The sequence below is a fragment of the Schistocerca cancellata genome, chromosome 3 (assembly GCF_023864275.1).
Source record: "Schistocerca cancellata isolate TAMUIC-IGC-003103 chromosome 3, iqSchCanc2.1, whole genome shotgun sequence".
NCBI classification, from domain to species: Eukaryota; Metazoa; Arthropoda; class Insecta; order Orthoptera; family Acrididae; genus Schistocerca; species Schistocerca cancellata.
In genome coordinates this window covers 328,373,974-328,390,646 of record NC_064628.1, presented here as the reverse complement: position 1 = coordinate 328,390,646, position 16,673 = coordinate 328,373,974, and the positions used below count along the sequence as shown (strand labels likewise).

Here is a 16,673-nt window from a genome sequence, read left to right as displayed (position 1 = left end):
AAGTATCTTCTCAAAATCTTTAACATACATTCCCAAAGTGGTCACAGCAAAAAGCTCTACATAGTCTTGGAACCCATGATCATTAAGTATTTGTTTACGCCTGCATGCTGTATGGACATAGTAATCTTGCCCCAGTTTACTAGCTATTACTTTTCCGGTACATTTCCTCGTAGGGTACAATCTTAAAAATTTAGAAAATACATCCATTATTACCAACATACACTCCTGGAAATGGAAAAAAGAACACATTGACACCGGTGTGTCAGACCCACCATAATTGCTCTGGACACTGCGAGAGGGCTGTACAAGTAATGATCACACGCACGGCACAGCGGACACTCCAGGAACCGCGGTGTTGGCCGTCGAATGGCGCTAGCTGCGCAGCATTTGTGCACCGCCGCCGTCAGTGTCAGCCAGTTTGCCGTGGCATACGGAGCTCCATCGCAGTCTTTAACACTGGTAGCATGCCGCGACAGCGTGGACGTGAACCGTATGTGCAGTTGACGGACTTTGAGCAAGGGCGTATAGTGGGCGTGCGGGAGGCCGGGTGGACGTACCGCCGAATTGCTCAACACGTGAGGCGTGAGGTCTCCACAGTACATCGATGTTGTCGCCAGTGGTCGGCGGAAGGTGCACGTGCCCGTCGACCTGGGATCGGACCGCAGCGACGCACGGATGCACGCCAAGACCGTAGGATCCTATGCAGTGCCGTAGGGGACCGCACCGCCACTTCCCAGCAAATTAGGGACACTGTTGCTCCTGGGGTATCGGTGAGGACCATTTGCAACCGTCTCCATGAAGCTGGGCTACGGTCCCGCACACCGTTAGGCCGTCTTCCGCTCACGCCCCAACATCGTGCAGCCCGCCTCCAGTGGTGTGGCGACAGGCGTGAATGGAGGGACGAATGGAGACGTGTCGTCTTCAGCGATGAGAGTCGCTTCTGCCTTGGTGCCAATGATGGTCGTATGCGTGTTTGGCGCCGTGCAGGTGAGCGCCACAATCAGGACTGCATACGACCGAGGCACACAGGGCCAACACCCGGCATCATGGTGTGGGGAGCGATCTCCTACACTGGCCGTACACCACTGGTGATCGTCGAGGGGACACTGAATAGTGCACGGTACATCCAAACCGTCATCGAACCCATCGTTCTACCATTCCTAGACTGGCAAGGGAACTTGCTGTTCCAACAGGACAATGCACGTCCGCATGTATCCCGTGCCACCCAACGTGCTCTAGAAGGTGTAAGTCAACTACCCTGGCCAGCAAGATCTCCGGATCTGTCCCCCCATTGAGCATGTTTGGGACTGGATGAAGCGTCGTCTCACGCGGTCTGCACGTCTAGCACGAACGCTGGTCCAACTGAGGCGCCAGGTGGAAATGGCATGGCAAGCCGTTCCACAGGACTACATCCAGCATCTCTACGATCGTCTCCATGGGAGAATAGCAGCCTGCATTGCTGCGAAAGGTGGATATACACTGTACTAGTGCCGACATTGTGCATGCTCTGTTGCCTGTGTCTATGTGCCTGTGGTTCTGTCAGTGTGATCATGTGATGTATCTGACCACAGGAATGTGTCAATAAAGTTTCCCCTTCCTGGGACAATGAATTCATGGTGTTCTTATTTCAATTTCCAGGAGTGTATATTTAGAATTCTCTTTTGGTGTTTGGGAGAGGCATGAACACATCAACTGCAGCTAGCTCACCTACCTCTTTTGGTATTATGAATTACATTTGCCCTTTACTGCTGGTTGTAGGTGTTTTCGTCCTCTGACACTTTTGACATCTTTCTAGTATTCTCCTAGCTCTCATTACCATATTATTAAAAATGCTGGATTCTTTCAACTTTTCCACACACTTTTTGGGTCCTAAATAACCACAGATCATGTGTATATGCCATATGAACTCCTCTGTGGTATGTTCAGGGAAACATAATTTCCAGTCTTCCCACACTAAATTAGTTCTGCAGTACAGTACCCATTTTTCCACCAAATAATATTCCTTTATTTTGGGCTCCTGATTTTCTTCCCACTTTTGCTTGGGCGTAGCCAAAAATTCAGAAAAAACAATGAGCAAAACTTTGACATTTGATCAAATTTGGCGTGCTTTTTTCAGTCTTGGCTCTCCAGGATGCTTCCATTGGGATAATTGGGCTTCGGTATTGATGTCATAACAGTAAACCCATATTTCAACACCAGTTAAGACTTTTTTGAACACATCACGGTCATCATTGACGTCATTCAAGAGCTCCTGAGTGATGCTCATGCGAAGGTTCTTCTGATCAAAATTGAGAAGTTTTGGGACAAACTTCACTGACACACACCTCATGCCCAAAACAACCTAAATAATTGCATGATGCATGTCAACTGATATGCCAACATCCTCAGCAACTTCTCTTACAGTAATTCCACAATTTTCCAAAACAATTTTCTTCACAGCTTCGACATTATCATGTGTTGGGATGTCCAGAGTGAGGTTTGTCACTGGCATCTTCTCAGTCATCTTGGAAGGGCTTGTAACACTTGTAAACCCTATATATCCGCTTCTGAAAGCAAGGGGAAACTAAAGTCGTAATTTTTCCTGAGGGCATGCAGCTTTACTGTATGATTAAATGATGATGGCGTCCTCTTGGGTAAAATATTCCAGAGGTAAAATAGTCCCCCATTCGGATATCCGGGCGGGGACTACTCAAGAGGACGTCGTTATCAGGAGAAAGAGAACTGGCGTTCTATGGATCGGAGCATGGAATGTCAGATCCCTTAATCGGGCAGGTAGGTTAGAAATTTTAAAAAGGGAAAGGGATATGTTAAAGTTAGATACAGTGGGAATTAGTGAAGTTCGGTGGCAGGAGGAACAAGACTTTTGGTCAGGTGAATACAGGGGTATAAATACAAAATCAAATAGGGGTAATGCAGGAGTAGGTTTAATAATGAATAAAAAAATAGGAGTGCGGGTAAGCCACTACAAACAGCATAGTGAACGCATTATTGTGGCCAAGATAGACACGAAGCCCACACCTACTACAGTACTACAAGTTTATATGCCAACTAGCTCTGCAGATGATGAAGAAATTGATGAAATATATAATGAGATAAAAGAAATTATTCAGGTAGTGAAGGGAGACGAAAATGTAATAGTCATGGGTGACTGGAATTTGACAGTTGGAAAAGGAAGATAAGGAAACATAGTAGGTGAAAATGGATTGGGGGTAAGAAATGAAAGAGGAAGCCGTCTGGTAGAATTTTGCACAGAGCATAAGTTAATCATAGCCAACACTTGGTTCAAGAATCATGAAAGAAGGTTGTATACATGGAAGAACCCTGGAGATACTAAAAGGTTTCAGATAAATTATATAATGGTAAGACAGAGATTTAGGAACCATGTTTTAAATTGTAAGACATTTCCAGGGGCAGATGTGGACTCTGACCACAATCTATTGCTTATGAACTGTAGATTAAAACTGAAGAAATTGCAAAAAGGTGGGAATTTAAGGAGATGGGACCTGGATAAACTGAAAGCACCAGAGGTTGTACAGAGTTCCAGGGAGAGTATAAGGGAAAGAAATATAGTAGAAGAAAAATGGGTAGCTTTGAGGAATGAAATAGTGAAGGCAGCAGAGGATCAAGTAGGTAAAAAGACGAGGGCTAGTAGAAATCCTTGTGTATCAGAAGAGATACTGAATTAAATTGATGAAATGAGAAAATACAAAAATGCAGTAAGTGAAGCAGGCATAAAGGAATACAAACGTCTCAAAAATGAGATCGACAGGAAGTGCAAAATGACTAAGCAGGGATGGCTACAGGACAAATGTAAGGATGTAGAGGTGCATCTCACTAGGGGTAAGATAGATACTGCCTATAGGAAAATTAAAGACATCTTTGGAGAAAAGAGAACCACTTGCATGAATATCAAGAGCTTTGATGGAAACCCAGTTGTAAGCAAAGAAGGGAAAGCAGAAAGGTGGAAGGAGCACGTAGAGGGTCTATACCAGGGCGATGTTCTTGAGGACAATATCATGGAAATGGAAGAGGATGTAGATGAAGATGAAATGGGAAATGTGATACTGCGTGAAGAGTTTGACACAGCACTGAAAGACCTAAGTCGAAACAAGGCCGCGGGAGTAGACAAAATTCCATTAGAACTACTGACAGCCTTGGGAGAGTGAGTCCTTACAAAACTCTACCATCTGGTGAGCAAGATGTATGAGACAGGCGAAATACCCTCAGACTTCAAGAAAAATATAATAATTCCAATCCCAAAGAAAGCAGGTATTGACATGTGAAAATTACCGAACTATCAGTTTAATAAGTCACAGCTGCAAAATACTAATGCGAATTCTTTACAGACGAATGGAAAAACTGGTAGAAGCCAACCTTGGGGAAGATCAGTTTGGATTCCGTAGAAATGTTGGAACACGTGAGGCAATACTGACCTTACGACTTATATTAGAAGCTAGATAAAGAAAAGGCAAACCTACGTTTCTAGCATTTGTAGACTTAGAGAAAGCTTTTTACAATGCTGACTGGAGTACTCTCTTTCAAATTCTGAAGGTGGCAGGGGTAAAATACAGGGAGCGAAAGGCTATTTACAATTTGTACAGAAACCAGATGGCAGTTATAAGAGTCGAGGGACATGAAAGGGAAGCAGTGGTTGGGAAGGGAGTAAGACAGGGTTGTAGCCTCTCCCCGATGTTATTCAATCTGTATATTGAGCAAGCAGTAGAGGCAACAAAAGAAAAGTTTGGAGTAGGTATTAAAATCCATGGAGAAGAAATAAAAACTTTGAGGTTCGCTGATGACATTGTAATTCTGTCAGAAACAGCAAAGGACTTGGAAGAGCAGTTGAACGGAATGGAAAGTGTCTTGAAAGGAGGATATAAGATGAACATCAACAAAAGCAAAACGAGGATAATGGAATGTAGTCAAATTAAGTTGGGTGATGCTGAGGGAATTAGATTAGGAAATGAGACACTTAAAGTAGTAAAGGAGTTTTGCTATTTGGGGAGCAAAATAACTGATGATGGTCAAAGTAGAGAGGATGTAAAATGTAGACTGGCAATGGCAAGGAAAGCATTTCTGAAGAAGAAAAATTTGTTAACATCGAGTATTGATTTAAGTTTTAGGATGTCATTTCTGAAAGTATTTGTATTGTGTGTAGCCTTGTATGGAAGTGAAACGTGGACGATAAATTGTTTAGACAAGAAGAGAATAGAAGCTTTCGAAATGTGGTGTTACAGAAGAATGCTGAAGATTAGATGGGTAGATCACATAACTAATGAGGAGGTATTGAATAGAATTGGGGAGAAGAGGAGTTTGTGGCACAACTTGACTAGAACAAGGGATCGGTTGGTAGGACATGTTCTGAGGCATCAAGTGATCACCAATTTAGTACTGGAGGGCAGCGTGGAGGGTAAAAATCATAGAGGGAGACCAAGAGATGAGTACACTAAGCAGATTCAGAAGGATGTAGGCTGCAGTAGGTAGTGGGAGATGAAGCAGCTTGCACAGGATAGAGTAGCATGGAGAGCTGCATCAAACCAGTCTCAGGACTGAAGACCACAACAACAACAACAATATGCACTTGTGTCTATATATGTGAGGATGGATATGTGTGTGTGTGCGAGTGTATACCTGTCCCTTTTTCCCCCTAAGATTAGTCCTTCCGCTCCCGGGATTGGAATGACTCCATACGCTCTGCCTTAAAACCCACATCCTTTCATCTTTCCCTCTCCTTCCCTCTTTCCTGATGAAGCAACCGTGGGTTGTGAAAGCTTGAATTTTGTGTGTGTGTTTGTGTTTGTTTGTGTGTCTATCAACATACCAATGCTTTCGTTTGGTAAGTTACATCATCTTTGTTATATATATATATCTCTCAAAAACAAATGAAGTATGCTGTACACTTGAAACTGTGAACATATGTTTGGGATATGTGTGCCAACATAACAAAAAAAGATCAATAATTGAATGTACATTGCCCGCAATTTCAAAAGTCACCTTACTTTTTTAACTTACATTTGAGATCAACACCTTACATTTTTCAGTCTCTTTATCAAAATTACAATCTAAAATTTTAACATTCTGTAGTAATTCTTTAACAGATTTACTGTGATTTACTGTGGCTACTTCCCCAGTGATGACTTTTTTCCCAATTTTGAGCTGTTGCCCACTGTTCCTTGATTATATTATCATATTCTCAATTTTTTCATCTACCACTATCTGCCGTGTTCTTGTTAATTTCTTTTATAATTTTTCATCAACTGTTCTTTAGTGTCTCTAGCACTTTCCTCTATTCTCTTACTGGTTGCTTCAAGATTTGGTTATTGTCTTCTGGTTCTTTTTTTTTTTTAATTTCCCTAGCAGTTTCTTCTATTTCCAGTTTTTGTTTTAATTGTGTAGCTTCCCTAGCATTTTCCTGTAAGTTACTCATCATAGCTGAAAACATGGCTTGCATATTAAATTCTGAACCATTAATTTTGTTAGGTTCAAGGTTCATTTTCGTCATCATACTTCCCTTAACCACTGTCTGAGTGTCTGACTCAGCTGCATATTCTGTGGTACCTAAAGCATGTAAGGGAACTTCCTGTCCCTTGTTACCTACAATATCATTCACCCTGACTACAGGGCCTTCTTTTGATTTTGCAAGTCGAAATACATCATGGATCTCTGACCAGTCAGAGGTCTTGTGACCCAAATTCCCACTAATATCTGGTTCGCTCATTTTACTTTTGGTTGCCCTACCATTTTTAAGTAACATTAATTATACACAATGTCATTTATCACTTTAACTTACTTTGAAAATAGTATATTTTACAGGTCACAGTAGTGCTCCGCTGCCTCACTGTGTGTTGAACTCCGGACCTCAGCTCCACGTTGTTTCCTTTGATTACGCGGTTTGCCTTACCACATTGGATGTCACTATCTACTTTCTTCTACTACGATTTCTTCTCGACGATCATTGCTACTTTTCACTTACAAAATGTTAATACTCCAGTGATGTGAACTGTATTTTTCACTTTGCGAAACTTACCACTTTGTGCGACATACTTCCTGCATTACTTAACTCACACAGTTTTAATGTTACACATTGCATTCACTTTTAACAGTTAATGTTCATGTCCCACTTCGTTTCGTGTCGCATTGTTCATTGAAATTCCACTTCCTATTTTCCCCATAAATTTGCAATAAAAAGTTTTCTCCATCACAAATTATTTGTCTACAGTCATATTTCACTCACAAGGTGCCAAGTGCAAGACGCATCTACTGCAAATCATCCAAATTGCAGTGATGTACAAGAAGCATCCTATTTAATCTATCAAGATTTGCAAGAAATTCATCTCCGTAATGGGTGCCAAATGCAAAAGTCCCCCACTCGTACTAAATCTCCAGAAATGTGTCAGTTTAGCTGGTGAGTCCAGTGTAGGTGGTGATTGAATAGATGGTGGTATAAAGGGCATATAGGAGGGTGGTTTGAAAAGTTCTCAGAATCACCACGAGAGGTCAGCGCTAGTGCAAAGAGTTGTTCACATGATATTCATTAATCTGTGTCCTGTAAACAAGTGCCATGTCAGTGCTCTTGGAAGAGAGTTGTGGCAGTGATGTGGCTCTGTTGTTCTCGCACAGAAATTTGCGAAGATGGAATAAATTGAGATTCAGGCAGTGATTAAGTACTTCATTAAGAAAGATATGAAAGCAAAGGACATTCATGCTGATTTCTAGAATACACTGGGGGTCTCTGCACCTTCATCTTCAACTGTTGCCAAGTGAACAAATGAATTTAAATTTGCTTGGGAGAGCTTAGATGATGATCTGCACAGTGGTCGGCCAACATGTGTCACTACTCCAGAAGTCATTGCAAAAGTGCACAAAATGCTCATGGAGGATCACTGATTGAAAGTGTGTGAAATTTCTCATGTTTGGCAGATGTCATATGAAAGGGTATATCACATTTTAACTGAAGAATTAAAAATGAAAAAATTATCTGCATTATGGGTGCCGCGACTCTTGACGCTGGATCGAAAACATATGAGACTGGACATATCATAACAATGTTTGGCCCATTTTAGGAGAAACAAACAACATTTTTTGTGCCAGTTTGTGATCACAGATGAAACTTGGGTGCACTACTATGCACCAGAGACAAAACAAAAGTCAAAACAGTTGAAACATGCTGATTCTCCACCAGCAAAGAAAGTATTTTATTGTGTTGTTTATCAGACGCTTTCTATGAAATATTGCCAAGGTCTTCAAAATGTGAATAACGGTAAAAAGTGTATTTTTTCATATAAGTAATGTTTAATTCATGTCATTGAATCTGCAGACATACATTTGTGTTTCAGGTCCTCTTTATGGCTTTTGTATGGCATCGCAATATCTGACACTTCTACAATTATTGTCAACTCAATTGGTGCTTTACTACAGTTCAGTTATGTAGTAACATACTACATATACGCTATCAGGAAGGTAAGCTTCATTAGTATGTAGTAGCATGAAGCTATAATTTTAAAAGTGACTAAAGCATTGGCTAATTGTTTTAGTAATTTGTTAGATTTCTCAAAGATTTTGTATAGTGCACATCCTAGTGAGATGAATGATGTGTATTAATTAAACTATTTCTATGCAAATCCACTCTGAACTCCACAGATAAGCAAACAGGTGATATAAAAAAAAAAAGATATAGTTTTGTGTTTCACGTGAATGCTGTTGCCATTCAGAATTACAGAATTTCATAGAACATCTATTGTATGTTGTATTTGTGCAGAGTACTGTGCATACAGTTTTACTTGGAGCTGAGATTTAAGAATAGTATCCTAGCCATTAGATGTGTTTTATCTCTGGAGCTAGACAGATGCGCTTATACGACGCTCCCGCTAAGTTAAGTGATTAATATTGAAATAAGAGCTAATTTAGTCAATATTACATTTTATGTTGGTGTATATACTTCTTCTCTAGGCTATCTATTGAAGGTTTCGCTTTTCTGTCCGTATTTAGATCAAAAAGGAAGTCTTTCGTAAAAGGCTGGTAGTCGCTAGTTTTGTTTATGTTTTTTAGGTGTAAATTTCATGGGAGTGTAGATTTTCGTTTTTGACTCAAATTATTGCTTCAAAGTCAAATTAATTTGTGTTGTTCATACTGAGTTTAGGTAGTTAAAACATTCGGAAGTAAGTTTATAAGTTTGTTCACATGTGTTTGTTTATGGATTAGTAGGCTACAGGTTCGAAACTACTGTGGTCTTGTGCCAACTTATTCTCTGCTTTTGTGTTAAGTTTGTCTATCAGACCATGTGTGACAAATGTGGTGGTTGCCGTAGAAATTTGAAAGAGGGGATGTTCTGTGTAGATTGTAAGTTACGGTTTCATTGGGGCAAAAGTAGCAGCGAGGAAACGAGGGTAGAAAATGAGGCTCTTCCATGGCAGTGTAGGTTATGTAGGAAGGACAGAAAAATCGCTGAACAGGAGGCAAAAATTTGTACCCTTAAGGCTGAATTAGAAAACGCGAACTTGGAATTGTGTTGGTTATGGGAGGAAAAAGAGACTGGGAACTGGGAAAAGGTAGCAAGCAAAGGGCAAAAAAGGGAAACACTGGAAAAAACTCCAGAAATTCAATTATTAAATCAGTTTGGCTTGCTATCTGAAGTGGAGGAAGGGCCTCATCCAGATGTAGTTGAAAGTAGCTTGAAGCAGAATATTAGCTTAAAAACAAAAAAAGACAGGTCGGGATCAAACCAGAATAGGAAAAGAAGAATTCTGCTTATAGGCAGCAGTCATGGGAGGGGTGTGGGCCAGCAGCTTCAGGAGAAATTAGGTGCAGGATACCAGGTCACAAGTTTTGTGAAATCAAATGCTAGCCTTAGCCATGTTACAGAAAACTTAGGTCAGCTATGCAGGGACTTTGAGAAGGAAGATCAAGTAATTATAGTTGGGGAAGCAGGAAACAGCCTGGCTATGAATCCAAGATACAGTACTAGGAGTAACCTGGATAAAATAGGGGCAGAAACTGAGCACACAAATGTGGGGTTTGTGGAAGTCTTTCAGTGCCATTATCAGCCATGGGTAAACACTACTGTAAGGCATGTTAACACTGAGCTGAACAGGACGCTCCAGACAATGCTATTAGCAGGTGGGGATACACTACACATGGCCTGCACCTGAATAGGATGGGGAAAAATAAGTTAGCTTCTCTATTAGCAGAAACTGTAACGTGGTCCACAGTCACACAAGGGATGATCCCTGTGGTTAATGTGTCCAGGCAGACAGTGTGGTTAATGTGTCCAGGCAGACAGGTGTTTTAGGTTAAGGCCAAAGTCCAGACAGATGACAATCAAGATAAATAGAATAAAAGGAACGTCATGCATAGTAAATAGGGGTAAAGCTAAGGGCAGTATCAACTTACTTCATCAAAATATCAAGAGAATAAAAGATAAAGTAGATGAGCTATTATTGTGTTTAGATGATCTCAAAAATAAGAATGAGATTGATATACTTGCCTGTCTGAAACCACGTGTCTGTGGGCATGGATAGTGTCAGTATAAGTGGGCATAATTTAGCATCTTACACTTGTAGATCTAGGGTGGATAAAGGAGGAGTTGCCATTTTCATAAAACAAGGGTGTAAATGCAAAATTGTAGAAGTAAGCAAATTTTATGTTGATCAGCACTTTGAGGTTTGTGCATGTGAACTTCAGCTAGACAATGTGGTACTGATATTAACAACAGTGTACAGGTCGCCATTAGGAGAATGGGAGCTGTTCATAAAAAAGTTTGACTCCCTATTATGCTGTCTGTCAGAAAAAAAGAAGTAGTTATTAATTTATGGCGATTTCAATGTAAACTTTCTAACTAATTCTGATAAGAAAAGTGACCTAGAAGTGTTATTAACAACATATAACATAGAATCACACACGTATAGCTCAAGACAGTAGCACACTAATAGCTAATGTATTTGAACTGAAAGAGGATGTAAAACAAACACATGCTTTCCGTGTGGTAAATGGATTATCAGACCATGATTCACAATTGATTAACTTATAAAACCTAACAGGGTGTACAGTTCGGAAACCGTTAAGTAAACGTGTGAGGTCGGTCAACCCAGTATCTATAAAGCACTTCAAAGAAAGCTTAAGAAATGTTAATTGGGGAGATGTATATGATGAGCCAAATACTAATGATAAATGCAACATATTTCTTGATAAATTTATATCCCTTTTTGAACATTGTTTCCCAAAGAAAATTACTAAATGTAACACCACACACTTTTCAAAGAAACCTTGGATTACTACGGGTATTGAAGTGTCTTCAGAAAGAAAAAGAAAACTGTATGAGACAGCAAGAACTAGTAAAGATCCAGAAGTAGTTTTACACTATAAAATCATTGCAACATACTGAGAAAAGTTGTAAGGAAATCAAGAAATATGTATGTTAGAGAAGAAATTAACAACTTCGGCAATAAAATAAAATCGATATGAAATGTTGTTAGAAGGGAGACAGGAAAAGTAACCACCGGGGTAGGTCATATTGCTATTAAAGAGAACGAGACCATCCTAACCAACAGTACACAAGTAGCTAATGTATTTAACAACCATTCCTTAAGAGTAGGAGAAAAAATTGGTGAGAACAGTTCAAAAGAAAAAGCCAGGCAGTACATGGAAGAGTCTATTTTGAAAAAAATTTGTCAGATTGTTTCACCTAACAACCTCTTGTGAAATAAGTAAAATTATGAAATCTTTGAAAAATAAATGTTCTGTTGGAGTAGATGACATCTCTAATAAGATATTAAAACAATGTGGAGCAATTACAGCTGATGTTCTGAGTCACATCTGTGATGTATATCACTAACTCAAGGTATTTTCCCAGACAGGTTAAAATATGCTATTGTCAGGCCTCTCTACAAAAAGTGGGAAACCACAGATGTCAATAATTATCGGCCAGTATCCTTGCTTACAGCATTGTCAAAAATCTTCAAGAAAGTAATGTCTTCTAGTGGTTAGCCATCTCAACAATAATGGGATACTTAGTAAATCACAGTTCGGATTTCAAAAATGCTGTTCCACCGAGACAGAAATATACAATTTCATTGTCCACATAATAGAGTTTTTAAATAGTAAAATGTCACCAATAGGAATTTTCTGTGACTTGTCCAAAGCATTTCATTGTGTGAACCATGACATTATGTCACAGAATAAATGTAATAGCATATGAGTAGTTTAAGTCATACCTACAGAACAGGAACCAAAAAGTTTCCTTATTTGGGTCAAGTGATTTAAATAAGTTTGCCACTTCATCTAACTGGGGTGAAATTACATTAGGTGTTCCACAGGGTTCAATCATGGGTCCCCTTCTGTTCTTGAAGTGAACGACTTCCATTCCCATCTGAAACATGAAGCTGAACTGACACTGTTTGCTGATGATACATGCATCATTATTAATCCAGTAAAAGAAACTCCAATTGAAAATGATACAAATAAGGTCTTTGGAAAAGTCATTAATTGGTTTCTGCAAATGGGCTTGCTTTAAACTTCGAAAAAAACACAGTACATCCAATTTTCTGCTGCAAAAAGTATAGTTCCTTCAATGAATATAACACATCAGCAGAAGTCAGTAGACAAGGTAGAGCATACTAAGTTTTTGTGTGTACATATAGAACAGAATCTTCATTGGAAAATTCATATTTTGGATTTTCCAAAGCGACTAGGTTCAGCAATTTTTGTAGCCAGAATAATTGCCAATTTTGATGATATAGAAATTAGTAAGCTAACATACTTTGCATACTTTCGCTCTCTGATGTCATACAGACTCAACACTTAGGCAAAAGGTATTCACTGCTCAAAAGAAAGTGGTTAGAATAATGTGTGTGGGGTTCATAGTCTCACATCTTATAGCCATCTTTTTAAAAGATTGGGCATTCTTACAGCAGCCTCACAGTACATTTACTCACTAATGAAATTTGTTCTCAACAACATGGACTAGTATAAAAACAACAGTGACATTCATGATTATAATACCAGAAAAAAGAAAGACTTACACTATCCTTTACTCAACCTATCTTTGGCACAGAAAGGGCTAAAATATGTTGCTATAAATTTTTTTGACAAATTAGCAGATGAAATAAAATGTCTGATAGACAGCAGTAATAGCTTCAAAAATAAACTGAAATCATATCTCCTTGACTACTCCTTCTATACCATAGTTGAATTCTTGAATAGGAATAAATAAATCTGTAAATATAGTATATGCATGTTGTGCCATTTAAGGGAATGGGGTAAATAACAGAAATATTAATCATATTAAAAAAATCTTGTTTCATATGTGCATTTCTTGTGAACTTGACACTTTCCACATCGTAATGGCTACTGTACCGTGCGATTGATCAATGGAACATGCAACCAACTAACTAAATAACTGACTAACTTAGTTCTTTTTTCAATTAAGTTAATTGTGCAGTTGTAGTATGTGTCTCACACTATAATATCAAAAATATAGGATCGGCAGAGAAAAACTCCAACTACTGAAACAGCCTCCTCTGTACTGTAAAATGAGGTTAATCCGGTAAATAATGGCAGTTTTTAAAAAAATTTTGTCCATTTACTGTAGTGATGTTGGAAAAAAACCAATACGTTAATTTCACAACCTTGATAATGATATATACATGTATTACATTATTTTTGGTTTATAATTGCAGTTATTATTGGTTTCACCTCCTCAGTTGGGGCAAATCCGATGACCATTGTATTTTGTGTGCAGGAACGGAATCAGACTTCCAGTGGAGTGAATCAGATTACTATTTTCATTTTTAAAAAATATATTGCTATATTTGCAACAAAATTTTACAATTTATAGACTAAAAAAATTTTTACAGGCACATTAAACTAGAGATTTTAGCTATAAAAACATTTCCATTCACGAAATTTGACAAACAAATATTAATTTTTAGTTATTGTATGCCATAATCAATGTAAAAAGTATTTTCTCAATGACATAATCATTCATCCCTTCCAAAACTAAATTTATCCCGCCTTCTGTTTTGTGGAACAACTTTTTTAATAACTTGGGCTCTTTCTATCTCAGCTGCATCAATAATTTCTGGAAAGACCAAACATATGTTACCATCCAGAACTTTCTTTCTCAGAAATGTCATTTCATAGGAGTCATTAGAGATGCTTTCAATTTTACCTATAAAAAACCTGAACCTTTTTTTGGTAGGAAATTTTGCTATTGTGAAATCATTTTCTTATAATTAATGCCAATCTTTACCATTTCCATGTCCATTTCTTCATTTTCATTTGATTTGGGCTGTTCTAGATCACTTTTAGATGTTCCGGATAGGGACTCACTGCTTGCAGCCTGTCACTATCATTTTCATTGAAGTCACTGATAACAATTTCTTTTCATGGAGTTAATGCTAATCACGTTGCTTGGCACAACTTTCCTTTTGTTTGATTAAAGTGAACCTGTATCAGTTCGAAGGCTGCTGCTCAAGAAACTTCTGATGAGCTAGTGCCATATGCATTGTTGTCAGCTGCTTCTGGAATCTGTGAAATGACTTTATCATGATGGAAAGGAAAAATTTCTGCTTTTCTGGACCAAAATATTACATTTGATTCAGATGTGATAGCTATATTTTCAAAGGTTTTTTTCAACAACCTAGGAAATTGTTCCTTTTCCAATCATCTAGCACATTTCTCCAAGCAAATTTTAAAGGTCTAAAAAAGGCCACATCATATGGCCAACACAAATGAATAGGATGAAGTGGTAGAAGCACAAATTTAATGTCATGTTCCTGGCACAGTTCAATCACATTTTATGACAGATTAGTCAAGAGACTGTCACCTATAATCACTTTAGGTCCCTCTAATTACCGGGAATCAGTCAAGACAATTTCAACAAACCGTGATTCAAACATTGTTAGGTCAGACCAACCACTTTGATTCCTATTATAACCTGCACCAGTCACACTATTGTTGTTGTTGTTGTTGTTGTGGTCTTCAGTCCTGAGACTGGTTTGATGCAGCTCTCCGTGCTACTCTATCCCGTGCAAGCTGCTTCATCTCCCAATACCTACTGCAACCTACATTCTTCTGAATTTGCTTAGTGTATTCATCTCTTGGTCTCCCTCTACGATTTTTACCCTCTATGCTGCCCTCCAATACTAAATTGGTGATCCCTTGATGCCTCAGAACATGTCCTACCAACCGATCCCTTCTTCTAGTCAAGTTGTGCCTCAAACTTCTCTTCTCCCCAATCCCCCCTGCGGGTCCGGGGTAAGAATAGGCCCGAGGTATTCCTGCCTGTCGTACGAGGCGACTAAAAGGAGTTTCAACCGTTTCGGCCTTCCATGTGATGGTCCCCCTTGGGGTTTGACCTCCATTTTTCAAAATTCTACAGAAGTACGAGTCTTTTGGGGAAGGACACCTTACGTGGTGTACCACTGGTCCTAAGTGCACTAAGACCTTGGCACTCAGCATTGCACCGGCGTTGTAACCATACCCACTATTCCTCAAATTGGGCCTAAACGCCTGATGGGTTGTCCAAGTTACGCCCATAGTGCATCTCCATCTGCACCAGCGATCATGATGGACTTTCCATGGCACCAGAAATCCAGCATGGTAGCCAGCCCGTTGTGGTGGGGTCGTCATGTACCCTCTAGGTTGTAGCCCCCTGACAACACAGGGATCGTACTGCCGATACCTGAGCTGCACCCTCCCCACGTCGGCCAAGGAGTAGATGCCCGTCTCCTTGGGGCATCAGGACTCCCGGCAATGGTCATCCTGCCAGGTGGCCCTTGCTGAGGCTGGGTGGCGCCCGTGGGGAGAGCCCCTGGTCGGAGTGGGTGGTATCGGGGCGGACGTTTCGCAGATGAAGCGTCACCACGTATCAGGTCGCTCTGCGGCCGAGTCTTTCAAAAGAAAAGGTACCGTTTCTAGTTCTGGTTCTCCTGCCCTTTCCCCCTTGGCCACTCCATGGGAGGAGGGACAGGCCCGCCGGCTTGGGGCGAAGTACTTCCCCTGCTATTTGGTCTGTTCTCGAACTGATGGGGGGACATTCGCCACCTCCAAGCCCATGTTCTTTGTTCAGCACATTGAGGACATCTTCGGGGAAATCGAGGCTCTCAGCAAGATGCGTTCAGGGTCCGTTCTTATCAAGACAACCTCCGCCACACAGTCGGCGGCGCCCTAGGCGTGCGACCGCCTAGGGGACATCCCAGTCTCCATTGTCCCACATCTGGCACTAAATAGGACGCAGGGGGTTATTTTTCATCGTGACCTCCTGCTACAATCTGATGAGGAGCTCAGGGCCAACCTGGAGCGCCGAGGCGTGCATTTCGTCCGGCGAGTCCAGCGCGGCCCCAAAGACCGTCGCATCGACACCGGGGCCTTTATCCTCGCCTTCGAGGGGGACGTTCTCCCGGAGAAGGTAAAGGTGATGTGCTACTGGTGTGACGTGCGACCCTACGTCCCGCCTCCTATGCGCTGTTTTAGGTGTTTGCGCTTTGGGCACATGTCGTCACAGTGTGAGGCTGAGCCCCTTTGTGGCGATTGTGGACGTCCTCTTCGTTAGGAACATACAAGCACCCCACCACCTCGGTGCATTAATTGTCCTGGCGTCCACTCACCTAGATCCTCAGACTGCCCCGCATATCAGAAGGAGAAGAAGATACAAGAAATCAAAACTTTGGATCGGC

General features: G+C 40.4%; 1 protein-coding gene across 3 annotated transcripts in view; it reads left to right on the top strand.

Moving 5' to 3' along the window:
• LOC126175021 (sugar transporter SWEET1-like) overlaps positions 1 to 16,673 on the top strand; it is a 195,282-nt gene that overhangs the window by 103,470 nt on the left and 75,139 nt on the right. For all 3 annotated transcript variants that reach the window (XM_049921519.1, XM_049921520.1, XM_049921521.1), the window contains exon 3: positions 8,337 to 8,460. In XM_049921519.1, coding sequence (XP_049777476.1) covers positions 8,337 to 8,460 — 124 coding nt within the window. The remainder of the gene's footprint in view (positions 1 to 8,336; positions 8,461 to 16,673) is intronic.